The sequence below is a fragment of the Chionomys nivalis genome, chromosome 1, assembly GCF_950005125.1.
Source record: "Chionomys nivalis chromosome 1, mChiNiv1.1, whole genome shotgun sequence".
In the NCBI taxonomy this organism is placed as follows: Eukaryota; Metazoa; Chordata; class Mammalia; order Rodentia; family Cricetidae; genus Chionomys; species Chionomys nivalis.
In genome coordinates, this window is record NC_080086.1 from 172648431 (window position 1) to 172665174 (window position 16744).

At 43.7% G+C, this 16744-nt stretch overlaps 1 protein-coding gene across 3 annotated transcripts in view; it reads left to right on the forward strand.

The window, feature by feature from the left end:
• Positions 1–10812, forward strand: part of Tmem209 (transmembrane protein 209) — a 30582-nt gene extending 19770 nt beyond the window's left edge. For all 3 annotated transcript variants that reach the window (XM_057772575.1, XM_057772589.1, XM_057772584.1), the window contains exons 11-15: positions 556–653; positions 2405–2519; positions 2829–2926; positions 4736–4809; positions 9405–10812. In XM_057772575.1, coding sequence (XP_057628558.1) covers positions 556–653; positions 2405–2519; positions 2829–2926; positions 4736–4809; positions 9405–9459 — 440 coding nt within the window. In that variant the 3' untranslated portion in view covers positions 9460–10812. The remainder of the gene's footprint in view (positions 1–555; positions 654–2404; positions 2520–2828; positions 2927–4735; positions 4810–9404) is intronic.
• The last annotated feature ends 5932 nt before the right edge of the window (positions 10813–16744 follow it).

The window sequence follows — 16744 nt, forward strand, 5'->3', positions numbered from 1 at the left end:
TCAAATATTTTGGTAGTCTTAGCCTATTGATAGTATTTGTACATATAAATTGAAAATATGTGTATGAGGTATCATCGATATAAAAAATGAAATGCAGTGAATGTCCTTTTTGTTTGGTTGGTTTTTGTTTTGTTTTCTTTTTTTCAAGACAGGATTTCTCTGTTACCCTGGCTCTCGTGGAGCTCACTCTGTAGGTCAGGCTAGCTTCAAACTCAGAGATCCACCTGCCTCTGCCTCCTGACATGCGCCACCACGTGCAGGCTGCAGTGAAAGTCATGGCTGTACACACCCACAGAGCAGTTCTCACACATGTCAGCAGCCATGCACGGCATTCTAACTGCAGCGGTGAAGACTGCAGAGTATCACCTGATTCCTGGTAGTGGGGTTTAACTTTGAGGTCTGGGTTTCTTTTGGGGATACTCTGGTAAGGTTTTATAACTGTGCTTTTCCTACTGTAATCCACTAGCTTCTTTTCTGTTTTTGGCTTGTTTTTTCTTTTTCTTTTTTTGTTTTTAATATGTCTAAAGCATTTTAATCTTGTCTTTTGTTGCACAGAACTTTCCCAGGGAGGCTGTATGAGTTCGTTCCGATGGAACAGAGGTGGGGACTTCAAAGGACGCAAGTGGGATACAGACCTGCCCACCGACTCTGCCGTACGTCTTTCATTATTTTTTAGCCTGATAAATTTGTTATTATATTAACATGGTTTTATTTTTCCCTTACAAATATTAGTTAGAAAGGATTTAAAACTAAGTACCATCAGCATCGTGCCCATCCACTGAAGACTTTCTGTTCGGCCAAGTGGTGCTAATATTTCAAGTTCCTAAGCATGGCTGCAGGAACACTTCTGCTCCCCTTTTTGCATTGTGATATTTCAGCATTTTTCATGATTAGGTACCATTGTTTAATTGTTCTGTATTGGACTTAAAAGTGGTGATGGAAAAGAATTTGTTTGTTAAATAATGTAGCAAAGAATATTATTACATCTTTTTTTTTTTTTTTTTGCAGGGGGGGGCGGGTGTTCAAGATAGGGTTTCTCTGTGTAACATTCCTGACTGTCCTGGAACTCTCTTTGTAGACCAGGCTGGCCTCAAACTCACTGAGATCCACCTGCCTCTCTCTGCCTCCCAAGTACTGGGATTAAAGGTATGCACCACCACCACCTGGCTGACCCATTCTTTCTTTTTCTTTTTTAGATTTATGTATTTATTATGTATATAGTGTTCTACCTGCATGTGTCCCTGCAGGCCAGAAGGGAGCGCCAGATCTCATTACAGATGGTTGTGAGCCACCATGTGGTTGCTGGGAATTGAACTCAGGACCTCTGGAAGAACAGTCAGTGCTCTTAACACTGAGCCATCTCTCCAGCCCCAACACATTCTTTCTTATGTGGAATTATTACTTTAGGAAAGATTGCTACCATCACATTAAGTAAATCAAAGAGCTTTAAAGTTTGTGTTTTTCAAAATTGTGGGGGGGTTTTGTATTAATTTACATGAAAATTAATTTTAGATGTTAATATTCAATTGAGAATTAAATATATGCAGATTTTCTTGGTTTTGCTGGCAACTGCATGGTTGCAAATTCTCTACTTAACAGAAAATAAGGAGCCAGGTCAAGTGTAGATCTATAATCCCTACTACTTAAAAACCTGAGGCAGAAGGATTGCAAGTTCAGTTCAAGGCCTGCCTGAACTGCTACAGAGTGAGATCAAGGCCAGCCGGAATAACTTAATAAATAAAATAAAAAAGGGCTAGGTGTCCAGATCTGTGGCAGAACATTTGCCTCGTATGTTTGCAACTCTAGGTAGAGTCTTGAAATACACATTCACACACATGCACACAGGATGAGGGAGCAGTGAGAAGAGGGAAGAGGGATGTTCTGCTTTTGTTTGATTGCTCTAAAAAAACAAAAATGAAGATGAAGTAAGTTTGGTGTTTAAATTGTCCCACCCCATATGCAAATATATTTTTCAATTTTGTGTGAAATTTTTTAGGGGGCTGCTGAAGTTCTCAGCCAGGGCAGGTGCTCTATCCACTGGACTTCATACCAGCCCTGGAGTAGACTGTTTGAACTATAAACTTCGCCTTATCAACACACTAAATTGTTTTGTGATTTAAGTTAATCTCCTTTTTTATATATAAAATTATTTTTAACCAGGTGGTGGTAACACATGCCTTTAATCCCAGCACTTGGGAGGCAAAGGCAGGCAGATGTCTGTGAAATTTGAGCATAGCCTGGTCTACAGAGACAGTTCCAGGACAGCCAGGGCTACACAGAGAAACCCTGTCTTAAACAAAATGAAACAAAAAAATAATAATTTTTATAAGTATAGACCGTTTCAAAGCTATGTCTCTGTGCTGGATTGCCATTCTAACCTTGAACAACTGTTTTGTCTCTTCAGATCATCATGCATGTGTTTTGTACCTACCTCGATTCCAGATTACCTCCGCACCCTAAGTACCCTGATGGGAAAACATTTACTTCTCAGCACTTCGTCCAGACACCAAATAAGCCAGGTACTAACTCCAAAAAGAGCATGTTGAGATTTTCACCTGACATACCTTTATGGTTTATGTTGTAGGGTTTTTGTTTTGTTTTGGTGGCGGGGGGGGGTGTTTTTTGTTTTGTGTTTTGTTTGTTTTGTTTTTCAGACACAGTTTCTCTGTGTACCCTTGGCTGTCCTGGAACTAGCTCTTGTAGACCAGGCTGGCCTCGAACTCATAGAGATCCAGATGCCTCTGCCTCCTGAGTGCTGGGATTAAAGTCATGCACCACCACTGCCCGGCTATGGCTTAGTTTTTTAACATGTCATATTTTCTTTACAGATGTTACGAATGAAAATGTGTTTTGTATTTATCAGAGTGCTGTCAACCCTCCACATTATGAGCTGATCTATCAGCGACATGTCTACAATCTTCCGAAGGTATTTCTTGTTTTCAGTTCTAGGGTTGACCTCAGGACCTCATGTATACTGGGCAGTACTCTACCTTTGAACTGCATTCCCAACCCTAACGAGCTTGCTGCTAGGGGATGTAAAGATGGCATTTTGATAACATTTAAAAATTGAATCTGGATTTGGTTTTTGTTTTTGAGGCAAGGCCTCACTTTGTAACCTAGGCCTAAAGTTTTTGGTGATCCTGCACCCGCTTCGCAAGAGCCGTGATTACCTGCATGAGGCAGCACATGGTCTTGTGTTCTGTGTGCCTTGAACACAATAGTGTTTAATTTGGGAGTGTAAAGAAAATCACTCATGGAGAAGCTGCTGCTATTAGCATCTTGCCAGGTTACCTTCTGACGCTTCATTTGGGGCTTTCTGTTGTGTTCTGTTGGGAGAGTGTCTAGTTGTCCTAGAACTCAATTTTGTAGACCCAGCTGGCCTCCAACTCAGAGAGTAAAGATGTGCGCCTTCTTTCTAGCTCTTTCTGGTTCATTTTGTTTTGGTGGGGTTTTGTTTTGTTTTGTTTTTTTCTCTTAGGTTTTCAAGACAGTGCTTCTCTGTGTAGCAGTTGTTGTATCTATCCTGGAGGCTAGGCTGGCCTCAGACCTTTGAATTTTTTTCTTTTTCTTTTTCTTTTTTTTTTTTGGTTTTTTGAGACAGGGTTTCTCTGTGGTTTTTGGAGCCTGTCCTGGAACTAGCTCTTGTAGACCAGGCTGGTCTCGAACTCACAGAGATCCGCCTGCCTCTGCCTCCCGAGTGCTGGGATTAAAGGCGTGCGCCACCATCGCCCGGCTGAATTTTTTTTTTCTTAACCAGCATTTTTACTGAGAAATTTTACATTGGCTACAATTTCTTTTTGTTGATTTCTAGTTGCGGGGGTTGGGGGGGGCGATCTCAACATGTAGCTCAGACTGGCTTCCAGTGCTCAGGCCTGCGTGCCTCAGTTTCCTGATTACTAGGACTTCAGGCAGACTCCTCCATACAGAACTGGAGACTGTAATTATACAATGAGTTCTCCAGTAGTTCCTAGCAGACATAGTAATTTCACTTCTTTCTGGTTTGATTTTGCTTTTTTAAATGCGTAAGTATTTTGAGCCACAGAGGTTCCTGTTGCTCCCCATGCCCACCCCTTATTTTTATATGATAGAAAAATACTATCTTATAAAATTTATATATCCTCAGATTCTTACGCAAACACCTAAAGTCAAGTAAAATCAACAGAGGGCTTTTGTAGCCCAGCACTTTTATGTAACAGTTGGTTTCAGAACTGGCAAAGATTGCCCAACTGTGCATTGCCAGTAAAATCACTTCATAGCTCTTGATATCCTGGCACTCCTGTGGCTGTTCCCTTGGGGGCAGAGCATGTCTTATGTGTGACCCATCAACGTCAGAAATGCTTGCTTCCTCCCACACTTCCATGGCTTTGGTTCTGCATGTGTGGCCCTCCCACCCCACCAGGTCTGTCAGCTTTCATATTTCAAGACTGCTTTACATTCTTGCTTTTAGGGAGCCATTTTCTGCCTCTCCAGTCTAGGTTAGAGGCTCCTCCGTGTTCCTCTAGCGTCCGGCTCCCCTCACACTTCGTGCTCAGTTGTCTGTCTGCCTTTCCTGCTCCATGCTCAGCTCTGTCCATGGCTGTTTTTCGTCTCTTCACAGTAGGCGTTGTGTGTTGAATGAATAAAACTCTGAATTATGTAAAATTCTAAACTGCCGGGTGTGAACGGTAAGAGCTGCATTTGCCTACATGACTGGATATTTGGAGTTTAAATCCTACTGTTTTTGTCTTGATTCTAGGGCAGAAATAACATGTTTCATACATTGTTGATGTTCCTTTACATCATAAAGACCAAAGAGTCAGGAATGCTTGGGTAGGTATTTATGATTTTAAGGTTAAGTATTTAATTTAGTGAAGAGTTTTTCTTTCTGTGTTAAGATTCTGCAGGAGGCAACACATATACCAAAAGATTGTGGGCAGAACTCTAGATCAGAATCTCGTCCATTCAGGCTTCAGAGCTTCCATTTGCCTGTCGGTAAAGTCAACTAAGGCCATCCGTCAACTTTCCAGTGTGTCCTCTGGGGAGCATCTCTGAAATAGAATAAAAATCAGACTCTTGCCACTTGACAGTATAAAAGCAGAAACTTGGAGTCTGCTTTCCAAACCAGTCCATTTTAGACACAAAGCATTCCACAAAGTCTGTATACTTCCAAAGGGCCTAGTCTGTACCCATTCCAAAATATTGCTAATTGGGATGAAAATAGTCTGTTGAAGTTGTTTATGAAATCAGTAATGAAGCTCACGTTATTTACAAATTCAGAATTACCGTGTTGTCATGTCTATGGTTCAGTGATTCAGTATTTCAAATACTGTTTGAAATAAGCGGGCCACTCCCAGGACTAAGGAAATCTGGTAATGTATAATTTGAGAGTCTGAAAACTTAGCTTCTGGGGTCCAGCTGTCATAACAAGGACCTAGAAATAATAAAATGTCAAGTGAAGTACTTGGTTCAGAGGACATCTGTGGCTGGTTCCACTCTGGTGGGCATGTCTCTGGGAAGAGGTTGTGTTTAGATGGCTGTTCATAATTTAGAGATGAAACAGGTTCCAGAGTGTGCTGCCAGCACTGTAGCCGTGGGTACATGTGCCACTAATACTGAGGGCATGACTTGTGAACTGAGACACCCTAAAAGGCAAATCGAGTATCAGGTTTCACTGAAAGGTAGCTTTCTGCTGACATGAGTTGTATACTGTTTATACACCGGGTGTCTACTGGAAGTGTGAAGCGGTGTGTGCACGTGGCATCACACTCTTCCTCTTGTGGATTGCACTGCACTTAGTGAAGGCAAAGCTCTGTCCCAGATGTGTTTGTTACAGGTAAAAGATTCGACAGATGTCAGCAGAGCTCATGGACAGAAACAGTTATCTGCCTTGGCTCTTCTGACGTTTGTTTGTTTGTTGTGGGGAGGAGAGTGCAGGCGCCAAGGTACATGTATGGAGTCAGAGGTGAATTGCAGGAGTCGCTTCACTATTGCCACGTGAGTCAGGGATTGAATGCAGGTCATCAGGCTTGGCGGCAGCTACCTTCCCCCGAGCCATCTCACCAGCCCTTTATTCACTCCTTGCATCATATTTTTTAATATAAGAAAGATTAAAAAGGAAAATCATTGAGGAAAGCATCTAAACTAAGAAGGTTTTTCATTATTTTTCAATTGCAAAAATAATGCTTGTTCAATATAGAAATACTTGAATGACATAACAGTATACACCAGAAAATGAAAATACCTTCCTATTCAGCATCCCATTGATCTGCACAAAGTGCCCAGAGTGCCAGGTTTCCGCTATCCAGACAACTTTGAGAAATGAGTTTGTATCTTTCACCTTGTTTAAAAATGAATTACACTCAAACTTATGCTGTTTGAGCTGACTTTTAATTTTATGATGTGTCTTAGGCATTTGTCGGTATCAGTAGGTACATATTTTTTTTCTAAAATTTCTCATAAGGTTTCATTGTAAATATATGTATTGTGTGCATATATAGAATGGGATATGTAATTTGCACCAAGTGTATTGTTAATATACAAAATTGTTGGAACTGGAGATGGCTCAGTTATTAAGAGCCCTGGATTCCCTTGCAGAAGTCCCTGGTTAAATTTCCAGAGCCTCCATGGTAGCTTACAGCTGTCTAACTCCAGTTCCAGGGGATATTACACCTTGTTCTTGCTTCCACAGACAGTAGGCATGCACACAATACACATACATACATGCAGGCACAACATTTAGATGTAACTCGAAGTTTCTCTCCCGCCCCCCAAATAGCTACCCAGGGTCTTAATATTAATTATAAAAGTTTGGCTGATGGCTCAGGCTTATTACTAGCTAGCTCTTACATTTAAATTAACCCATTTCTTTTACTCTAAGTATTGCGATGTGGCCGTGCATTACTGGTCTGTTGGCATGTTGCTCCTTAGGCAACTGGCTGACGTCCCTCTCGGCTTTGCCTTCTTTCTCCCTGTATTCAGTTTGGCTTTCCCACCTGGGTGTATTCTGCCCTGCCATAGGCCAAAGCAGTTCTATTCATCAGCCAATAAAAGCAACAAATTTTTTATTTAAGATTTATTTATTATTATGTACACAGTGTCTGTCTGCATGTATGCCTGCAGGCCAGAAGAGAGCACCAGATCTCATTACAGATGGTTGTGAGCCACAATGTGGTTGCTGGAATTGAACTCAGGATCTCTGGGTTCTTAGTCTCTGAGCCATTTCTCCAGCCCAAAAGCAACACATTTTGTAGTGTACAGAAGGATATCCCACGTCACTCAGACCCAGGAAAAAATTAAAATTTAAATAGAAAAAAATCATTGATTCTACTTAGTTCTGAAAGGCTGGGGGTTTGTTTGTTTGAGACAGGGTTTCTCTGTGTAGCCCTGGATGTCCTGCCTTTGAGCTCACAGATCCCCTGCCTCTGGCTCCAGAGTACTGGGATTAAAGGTGTGCGCTACCGTGCTTGGCTCCTGAAAGACTGTTTGCATGTGATGAATTAGATTAAAAATATTAAAAAACCTGCTGAGCTTTTAGCTTGTGAGGACTTAGGTCGGTGGGACATTTGGCAGTGCTGCACAGTGAACCAGAGCTTCGTTCTTGCTGAGTATCTTCTGAGCTGATCTCTAGCCTGGACTTCTTAATGTTTTAGAAGAGATTTTTTGTTTTGTTTTTTTAGTCCATGCCTCACTTACCACACACTGTCCCTGAATTTACAGTCTTCCTGTTTCACCTCCATCCAGAGTTCCAGTTTCCCAGTCTGGAGTTTAAATTGGTGTGTGTGGAGGGGTGCACCCTTTAACACACTCATGGACGACAGAAGACATTGGGTGTGTCCTGTTCCACTCTGAAATTTTTATTTTCCTCTAAATATCCATATTACTATTTTGATGTAATAATTGATTGATTTTAATAACATACATAAAACTCAAGAACTTCACTGGGCTGTGGTGGCCACGCCTTTAATCCCAGCACTCAGGAGGCAGAGGCAGACAGATTTCTGTGAGTTCTAGGACAACCAGAGCTACACAGTGAAATCTGTCTTGAAAAACAAAAAGAAAAAAAAACCCTGAAGAACTTTATTGAGCAGTAATTTAAGGCCAAAAAGAACTTGTATGGTTTAAAAATGTGTATCTCTTTTTATTTGTATCTGTTTGTGTGTGTGCTGGGTATTGAACTGAGGTACACCCTCAGCCCCTAAATCTTTATTTTTATTTATTTTTTACTTCTTGTTTGTTAACCTGTGTATGTATGGGTGGTATGTGTGCATATGTCAGTGTGTGTGTTCACATGTATGTGTATGTGGGTGTGTGGAGAGACCAGAAGTTGATATACCTTCCTCCAACATTCTATCCAGTGTATTGGGGTTTCCCACTTGGACCAAGAGTTCAACATTTGGATGGGCTAGCTAGCCAGCTTGCCCAGGTTTCCCCTGTCCACACCGGGATTGCAGACAAGCTGCCATGCCCAGGTGGCATTTGCAGGAATGCTGAGGATCTGACTCCTAGTCTTTACAGTTACAGAAAGGTCTTTACCCACTGAGCCATCTCTTCATCCTCCCTCGTGGTTTATTTTTATTTTTTTAATCAAGAAAAAAATTCTTTAAAAGTATTAATATTTTTCAGCTGGCTTGGAAATTAAAATTACTTGCTGCTTTTCCACAGGACCCAAGTTGAGTTCCCCAGCACCCACACCAGGCAGCTCACAGTGCTTCAGGGGCCCAGCTCCCTATTCCGGCCTCCCCAAGGATCAGCACACATAATGTACATACACACAAAAATAAAACAAGGGGCTGAAGAGGTGGCTCAGTGGTTGAGAGCACTGGCTGCTCTTCAGAGGACCCAGGTTCAGTTTCCAGCAACCACATGGCAGCTCTCTACTGTCTATAACTCCAGTTCCTCACACAACATACAGACAGACAGAGCACCAATGCACATAGAATAAAAATAAAATCTTTAAAAATAAAACAATAAATCCTTTTATAAATGCTTTTTTTAAAAAGTAGCAGATAGTTAAGGCCAGCTGTGGTGGTATATACCTATAATCCCAGTATTGGGAACTGAGGCAGGAGGATTGTGGTATTTTGTTTTTTGGGGTTTTGGGGGACATGGTTTCTCTAGTGCTGTAGACCAGGGTGGCCTCGAACTCAAGAGATCTGCCTCTCAAGTGCTGGGATTAAATGTGTGCGCCACTACCGCTGACTGAAATATTAATTTTCAGCACCCTATAAACCTATTTTTTCTAAACATAACTTAAACAGTTCCTAGAGTCGTACAAGTACTTGAACTCACCTGCTGAGCTGTGTGGCCGGCTGCTGCTGTAGTCACTTCAGCTGGTCTCCATTAGACAGTGTTCTTACTAGAAGAGGCCTTAGATACTTGCACAAGCAATTCAACTAAAGCTTTTTTTTTTCTTCCTTTCTTTGTAGGAGAGTTAATCTTGGGCTCTCTGGTGTGAATATTTTATGGATTTTTGGAGAGTAGTCCATCATTTTATCTCAAACATTTGGACTTTGGTTTAATTTGTCCTGGAAGAAGTTGGAGCCGAACATCTAGGATAAGCGCCTCTTCTGAATCAGGACGTGTGCTCTGCAGACTTGTTAGATGTGACCAGAACACACTCGCTGTTAGGAAGCGTCTGGTGATACAACAGCACCTGTGTTTTCTACCCCACGAAATACTAATTCCATTGGGTGACTCTAAACCTCCAGCCCTGGGCTGTGACCTAGTGCGTCCTCTCCATTGTGACTCCAATGAGAATCGACCCTTCACCCTTCACCCTTCACCATCACAAACTGTAGTTCATTGTTGTGTAGTAGTGTAAGCACTCAAAATGGACCTCGCTAGCTTTCTTTGTTGTGTCTCTGTATTTCCCCAGTGTTCTACAAGTCAGCCTAAAGCTGAAATGAAATTAATTTCTAAGTGATGTAGTACTTAATCCTGCTGAGCCTTCTCCCCAGCCCCCTGTTGGATTTTTTTTTAATATTAAAAGAGATTTGATAATATTGGCGTCTTGAAAGGTCACACTTGCATTAAATTTAGCTGATAAAATTAAACTTTAGTTAAATGTCTGAGGACATCAAGAAAACTGTTACTGCTTTGATTAGCACCTCTTTCCTGCCCACTGTGGGAAGAGGGCATGTGTGCGTGGGTGTCTGTCTGTCTGTGTGCTGGGGCCTGAACCTGAGCCCCTGTCCAACATCATTAGATATCCTACCACTCCTTCTCTAAGATCTCAATGGTAGCCTTCCCATTTCTGGTTTTTAGGTGGAGGATAGAGTATTGGTGCTCCCTCTTGTCTTAGGTGCATATGAACTAATTAGTAGTCACACATGTCTTTAATAGACAAATGATGTGTGCATCCCATTTTGTATGGTTTGAATTTTTTTTTTTAAAGTTAAGAAGGTTGACCCTAAGCTTAAAAGGTGATTTTCAAAAGAAAGGTGCTGTCAATAGCTCTCAATAGGTGCTAACGCCCCATTTAAGAACATATCACTTGGGAAAAAAAGTTTAAATAAACTTAAAAAAAAAAAATTCAGAGTTTCCATCTCATGTCAAGAGCCATCTAGTATGGGACAGAAAGGAGAATTTAGAAGAAATTTTCATACCTAAAAAAAAAAGAACGTATCACTTAACTCACTAAATATAAGGACATGTTCCAATTTAAATCTGTGATTTTGAGAGATACTGTGGAATCCGTTGCTGTACTATAGAGGATTAACAGTGCATAAAATACCACCAACCTTGTAATATATGGTAACCATCAAAAAATATCAGATAGTAAATGTAAGAATACTTGACCGTGTAAAAAGAAAAGTTGTCTGCATACTTAGTGTGGGTTGCTGTAAAGTTCTTTTTTTTTTTTGGTTTTTCGAGACAGGGTTTCTCTGTGGTTTTGGAGCCTGTCCTGGAACTAGCTCTGTAGACCAGGCTGGTCTCGAACTCACAGAGATCCACCTGCCTCTGCCTCCCAAGTGCTGGGATTAAAGGCGTGCGCCACCACCGCCCGGCTGCTGTAAAGTTCTTATAGCAACTTCTTTACAGGTTTGATTGAACTGTACTTAATATTACCTTTTATCTAAACAGATTTGGTAAATAATGTTTACCAAACATGGTGGCATAGGCCGGGAACCTCAACTGCGCATGAGAAAGAGGTGGGAGGATCATTAGTTCAAGGCCAACTAGCTACATAGTAATAACCTTGCATAAAGGTAAAACAATAAAATAATTATCTGCACTGATGAAATAGTTTGAATTTATTATACAGAAAATATGTTGCAAATATAGCATCATTTTTTTGTTCTGTTTGGGTTTTTGTTTTTATTACTAAGAATTGAGCCCAGGGTACATCTAACATTGTACCACTGAGCTATATCCCCAGCCTCCAATATAGCGATTTCTTGTATTAAAATGAGTCAGTATCTACTAATACCGCAAATCAAATGTTAGCCCTAGGGTATGGTCACGTGTTCCTTTTTATTGCTTAACTCGGATCCATGAATCTAGATGATGTTCACGGTGACATTTATCTTTTCTTTATCAATACCAGCCTTTACTTAAACCAAATTTGTTTTAGAGCATGCTAAAGGCATTCATAATTTAGTTTCCACTGAGAGAAAAGTGCTACGTTACTTGGTTTTCTCAAAGTAATACATTCTTCAAGCTGATATTTGAATGGCAAAGAAAGGTCGGCAGAGTGGCCTTTCTCACTCCGGCTTTGCACTGACAGACTTCTCAAGAAGGCAGGCAGCCTTTGGTCCTTCCTCCGCTGGAGAGTCTCCTCGGTGAGCACGTTCATTCTACAGATTCACATATCATTGCTCAGCCTGATTCCCAAATTCATTAATGTGTACTACATCTCTCCTGAGCTCCGTCAGACATCTGCGGATGGTACCCTGTGGCCTCTGCATCTGACTCCAGTCACATCTACAAACCAGTGAGGTCTTTGAACACCCCTTGTACCACCAGTTGCCCGAGCTTACAGCGCTGACTCCTGGAGCTCCCGACCTCACCCGTCCTTTGTTCCCAATGTGTCTTGCAGCTGTCCCTTCCGTTTCTGCCGCACTCCCTTCATTTACACCCTTATTAACTCACCCAGGGCTGCGGCGGTGGCAGCCTAATTAATCTCATAGCTTTGTAATTGTTGCCATGATTCCAGATTTTCCTGTTCATCCTGCACATTCGCTTCAAATTTATCCTCCTGAAGCACCTGTTTGATCGTTTCATTCCCTTGATAAATTTCTTAGCCTGACATTTAAAGCCCTCCACAATCTGGCCCCAGCTGGGCCTTCTGTCCCCATATCTTCAGTTCTAGCCAGTGTAGGCTGTTTCCTGCTTCCTCCTGTGTCATTCTTTTGGCTGTCTCTGCTCATCCTTCCTCTATGCTCTTTGGGAACGTTCCTGTTACAAGCCCCTTCCGCCCCCCCCCCCCCAGACTCTGATTAAACCTGCTGTTTGGATCCGGTCCTAACCATGCCAGCTAACCAACATTTTCCTCCAGAAAATGAAACCCGTGTGCTTCGGCAATCAGCTCTCCTACCAGCAGATTTGGAAATGGCTGGATGGCTATCTTCACACAAGGACTGTGGGTGACAAGTTGGAGCTGGGGACGCTGCTGTTCAGGATACCTTTTACGGCTAGAGGTACCCTCAGGGAAAGGCGGGCCAGTCAGACACAGGCTTTCCTAGTGCGGCAGTATTTCCAGACCCTATCTACACAGCAGTGCTGAGAAAGTAAGTCAGTCAGTGATGCCCCAGGACCAATCCATGTGCTCTGCAGGCTTCCTCGGCAGCCCGGGTGTGGCCACAGCAGCACTCTGTCCCGGAGAACAGCAGTGAGGACCTAACAGAGGCTGGCTGGCCTGTGTCAGAATCTTTGAACATTAGCAGGCTCTCTGGAAGGAAGGCTTCTGGGAGGCCTGTCTTGTCTGACCACCTAGAGTGGGAAGGCACAACCAGGGTCCCAGTGACACTGCCATGGGTCACTGAGTAAGCTTCCCACCAAGTCTGTAGAATAACCAGATACATTATCAGGCATGAGCTGGGTCTCAGTAGATATCAGTAATTTTATTTTTTTTCTACCCTGAATGAATGAGGATTTGTGATGGATCCCATGGAGTCAGGAAGAAGAGGCCCATGCAAGGCGGGGGTGGCCCAAGTCCATCACCAAGGTATCCCATGCTCCGCCCACATGGTGTCCCATGCCTTTAATTCCAGTGCTATGCAGGCAGGCTGAAACCAGCTCGTTCTCCACAGACAGACCCTGTCTCCATAAGTAAGTAAGTTGAGTCCTGCCCCTAAAACCAAAGTGAATGTTCTAGAATCTCCTTAGGAGAGCCACTTGCCAGAACGAACGAATACTGTTGCAGCAAAGCAATAATTTGTGTTTTGTTTTTTGAGACAGCGTTTCTCTGCCTGGCCACAAATTCAGAGATCTGCCTGCCTCTGCCTCTCAAGTGCTGGTTAAAGGCGTGCGCCACCACCGACTGCCTTTTTTAAAAGCGTGTCACTGTGTAGTCAATGTTTACTATAAACTCGTGAAATCCTCCTGCCTCGGCCTCTGTAGTGTTGGGATTGCAGACGGGTGTACGTCACTGTGCCTGGCTCCACACTGATTTCTGACTGTACGTGAGGTGCCGACAGTGCAGGAGAAGGGCTGCAGAGTCTTTCAAAGCGCCAAATTCAGCTCTCGTGGTATTGGAAAACAACTCTTGTTTTGGACTCACTGGGGTGTACATCTTCAGTGGCCTTGGTGGTTCACATCCCACCTCAGCTGCACTCCCAGCCTTTCCGCCCTCCACACTCCTTACACAGCCAGCCCTGGCTGCCCTGGCTGCCCGGCTGCCCAGGCTGAGCTTTCTGGCGTACCAAGGAAACGGCCCCTTTCCTTCCGCTCCTAAACTAGAAGGAAAAAACAACAGCCCGGAATCAGACTTTCATAAGCTGTTTCCCACAGGGGAAAGTTAGAAGGTGCAGTCTGGCCCGGTGAGGGCAGCAACCAGGCACAACTTTCTCAAATAAATGGCTCAAGAACAGCTCTGATGGTTTTGGCTGAGTCTCCAGCGACAAAGAAAGGCCCCTTGTGTGTCTTACGGGAAGGGTATCACCCCACCACCCCATGACTGGAAATGTCCTGCTCGCTAGGGGGAGACCTGAAGCCATGGGCCCCAAAGCTGGAGCTTTGAGAAGGGTTTGCATGGCTTCCTTCATGAGCTGACCATCCTTCCCAGTCAGCTCAGCACAATGGACTGCCTTCAGCTCAGCCTTCTCCACAGCTTCTTAATTCTGTCTTAGGGATTCCTGGAGTGAGGGACCTTAAAGCAGTGCTCAGATTCTGTGCTGAGTGGCTTGGATCAAACTAGAAGGAAAAGCCGTGTCCTAACACGGTCCTTTGATGGATGCTGACAGATGTTTCTGTGTAGCCAGCCGCTCATTCACTTGAAGCCCTTGCTGTATCTGAGGACATTGCTGCTTTGAGCTCATCACATCGGTTTCCCTCCCAGCGCACTCACTGCCAGAGCTTTTTAAAGTCGCTGAGGGGAGGGTGGGATGACTCAGTGGGTAAAGGTGCTTGCCACCAAGCCTGACCAACTGAGTTCAACCCCAGGCCCAACATGGTGGAAGAAGAGACCTGACTCCTGCAAGTCGCCCTCTGCCCACATGTGTGCCGTGGTGTGTGTGCCCACATACACACGAATAAATGTCATTTCCAAAACTTGTCAGTGTAGGGTCCGCAGGTGTCTTTCCTGACCCTCCTGGCAGGCGTTCCTTGAACTAATGGAGGAAAATCAGTCTCCCGTAGACTGCGTCCTTGGAAGGTAGAGCAAATGCATGTTAGGTGCTCGGTAAGCATCTGCTGAGTTAATAACTGGGCTATGTAAACAGTCGACTGAACTTCGAGAGCTGTGAACACACCTCTGCTGAAGGCCACAGAGGATGCCACAGTGGCCAGGGTGGTTGAGGAGAAAAGCTGAATCCAGATCTGTAGGATAGTCTGGAGGGCTCCACCCCCTCCGCCACTCACTGGACGATATGAGAAGGGATCCAGTAGTGAAAGGTCCGCAGATGGCTGTGAAGAACAAGCCATCTGGAGCTGTGGTCCATGGGCTCAGCATCTCGCGTGCCATCTCAGTCAGTGCTAGGTGGGAGAAGATGCAGTGAGGATGAGGATGCTCTCATCCGGTCCAGGATACCGTGATCGTATACCCTGAATGAGACTAGAGCATCTGTCCTAGGAGGGCCATGAAACAGACATCTGCACACCCCCCTCACTGACACTGTTTAAATGACTTTTATCTGCGTTGTATGTGTGTGCACATAGACACCAGATACTGGCTTTTTGAGATGCTTTCTTTGATTGGAGAAACTAAGTCTAGTGTGACCTAGCCATAATCCTACAGACACTAGTACTTTGATCAAATACACAAACACACCCACACCTAGTGCCAACTGGAGTCTCTGCTAAGACCTGGGAGCAACAAATGATCGATTCCCCCTCAAGGAGTGCAGATGTCAAGTTTGATCTGGGGAGAAGGATGGGCTCACGGGGAATCTGTCATACTCCTCTACGGTTGGTGACTGTAGCCAAGACAAAAGTGGACCTGCGTGTGTTCCAGTTGAACCCTGACTGTTCTCCACTTCTCCCAGCGTCGGGGGTGCAGACTAAGTGGGGACAGGTTCTGTCTGCACCACAGTATCTGGGCTCGGAAGATGAGCATAGGCTGTGCACTCGGAGTCCAGCAGTTGGTGCCCGTTACCGAGGACTGTCACAGGAAGGACATTAGCAAAGTACCCACACCCAGCCTCTGTGTGCCACCTGGTCTTCCTCATAGTGTGGTGGCTGAAATCCTTGAGAAAAGGAGAAGGCAAGAGAGGCAGGAACTTCAAAGCCCTGGAAGTTCCAGCATTTCTTCGGCCGTTTCTGCCAAGGCAGGAACAAAGGGCTTCAAGGGGAAGGGCAAAGCCCTCTACCACCCTACGACCCCAGGAGAGGAATGCCCCGCATTACAAGTAGATAACCTAGATGGTAGAATTTATTCACGAAAAACATAGGCACATGGACATCTGTGTGGCCGTCTTTGGAAAATACAATCTGCTGTAATATGCAATGCCAAACATGATTCATTGATAGCAGGGAAATTTATTCTAAGAATATAATCAACATGAAAGTAGTTGGATCTAAAAGCGTTCATTGTGTGGGTTTATTGTGTTATTAACTTTTATTTTTGTATCATTGGGAATCCAGCTCAGGCTTGCACATGCTCGACAAGAACCACTCACCAACCACAGTACCAGTGCCCTGTCACACCCTTTTAAAATTGGAGAGTCTTGCTAAATTGCCACAGCCTGACCCTGAACTCATAATCCTTCTGCCTCACCCTCTTAAGTAGCTAGGATTATAGTCCTGTGTCTCCAGTCCCAGCCACGATATGCATTTATTCACTATTAGTCCACCCAATATTAAGGTAATTTATACTAGGTGCTAAGGATGAAAAAAATACTGAAGATGGGTTTATTTTTTTTTTAAAGATAAATTTCTTTATAGTATTCTTCCTGCATGGACACCTCCTTGACAGAAGAGGGCACAAGATCTCTCTATATGGTTGTGAGTCACCATGTGGTTGCTGGGAATTGAACTCAGGCCCTCTGGAAGAGCAGCCAGTGCTCTTAAGCTCTGAGCCATCTCTCCAGCAACAAAGATACTTTCTTAACCTCAAATAGTGTAACCATTAACAAAAACCCATCCTCGTGTGCAGTGCTGAGTCAGTAAG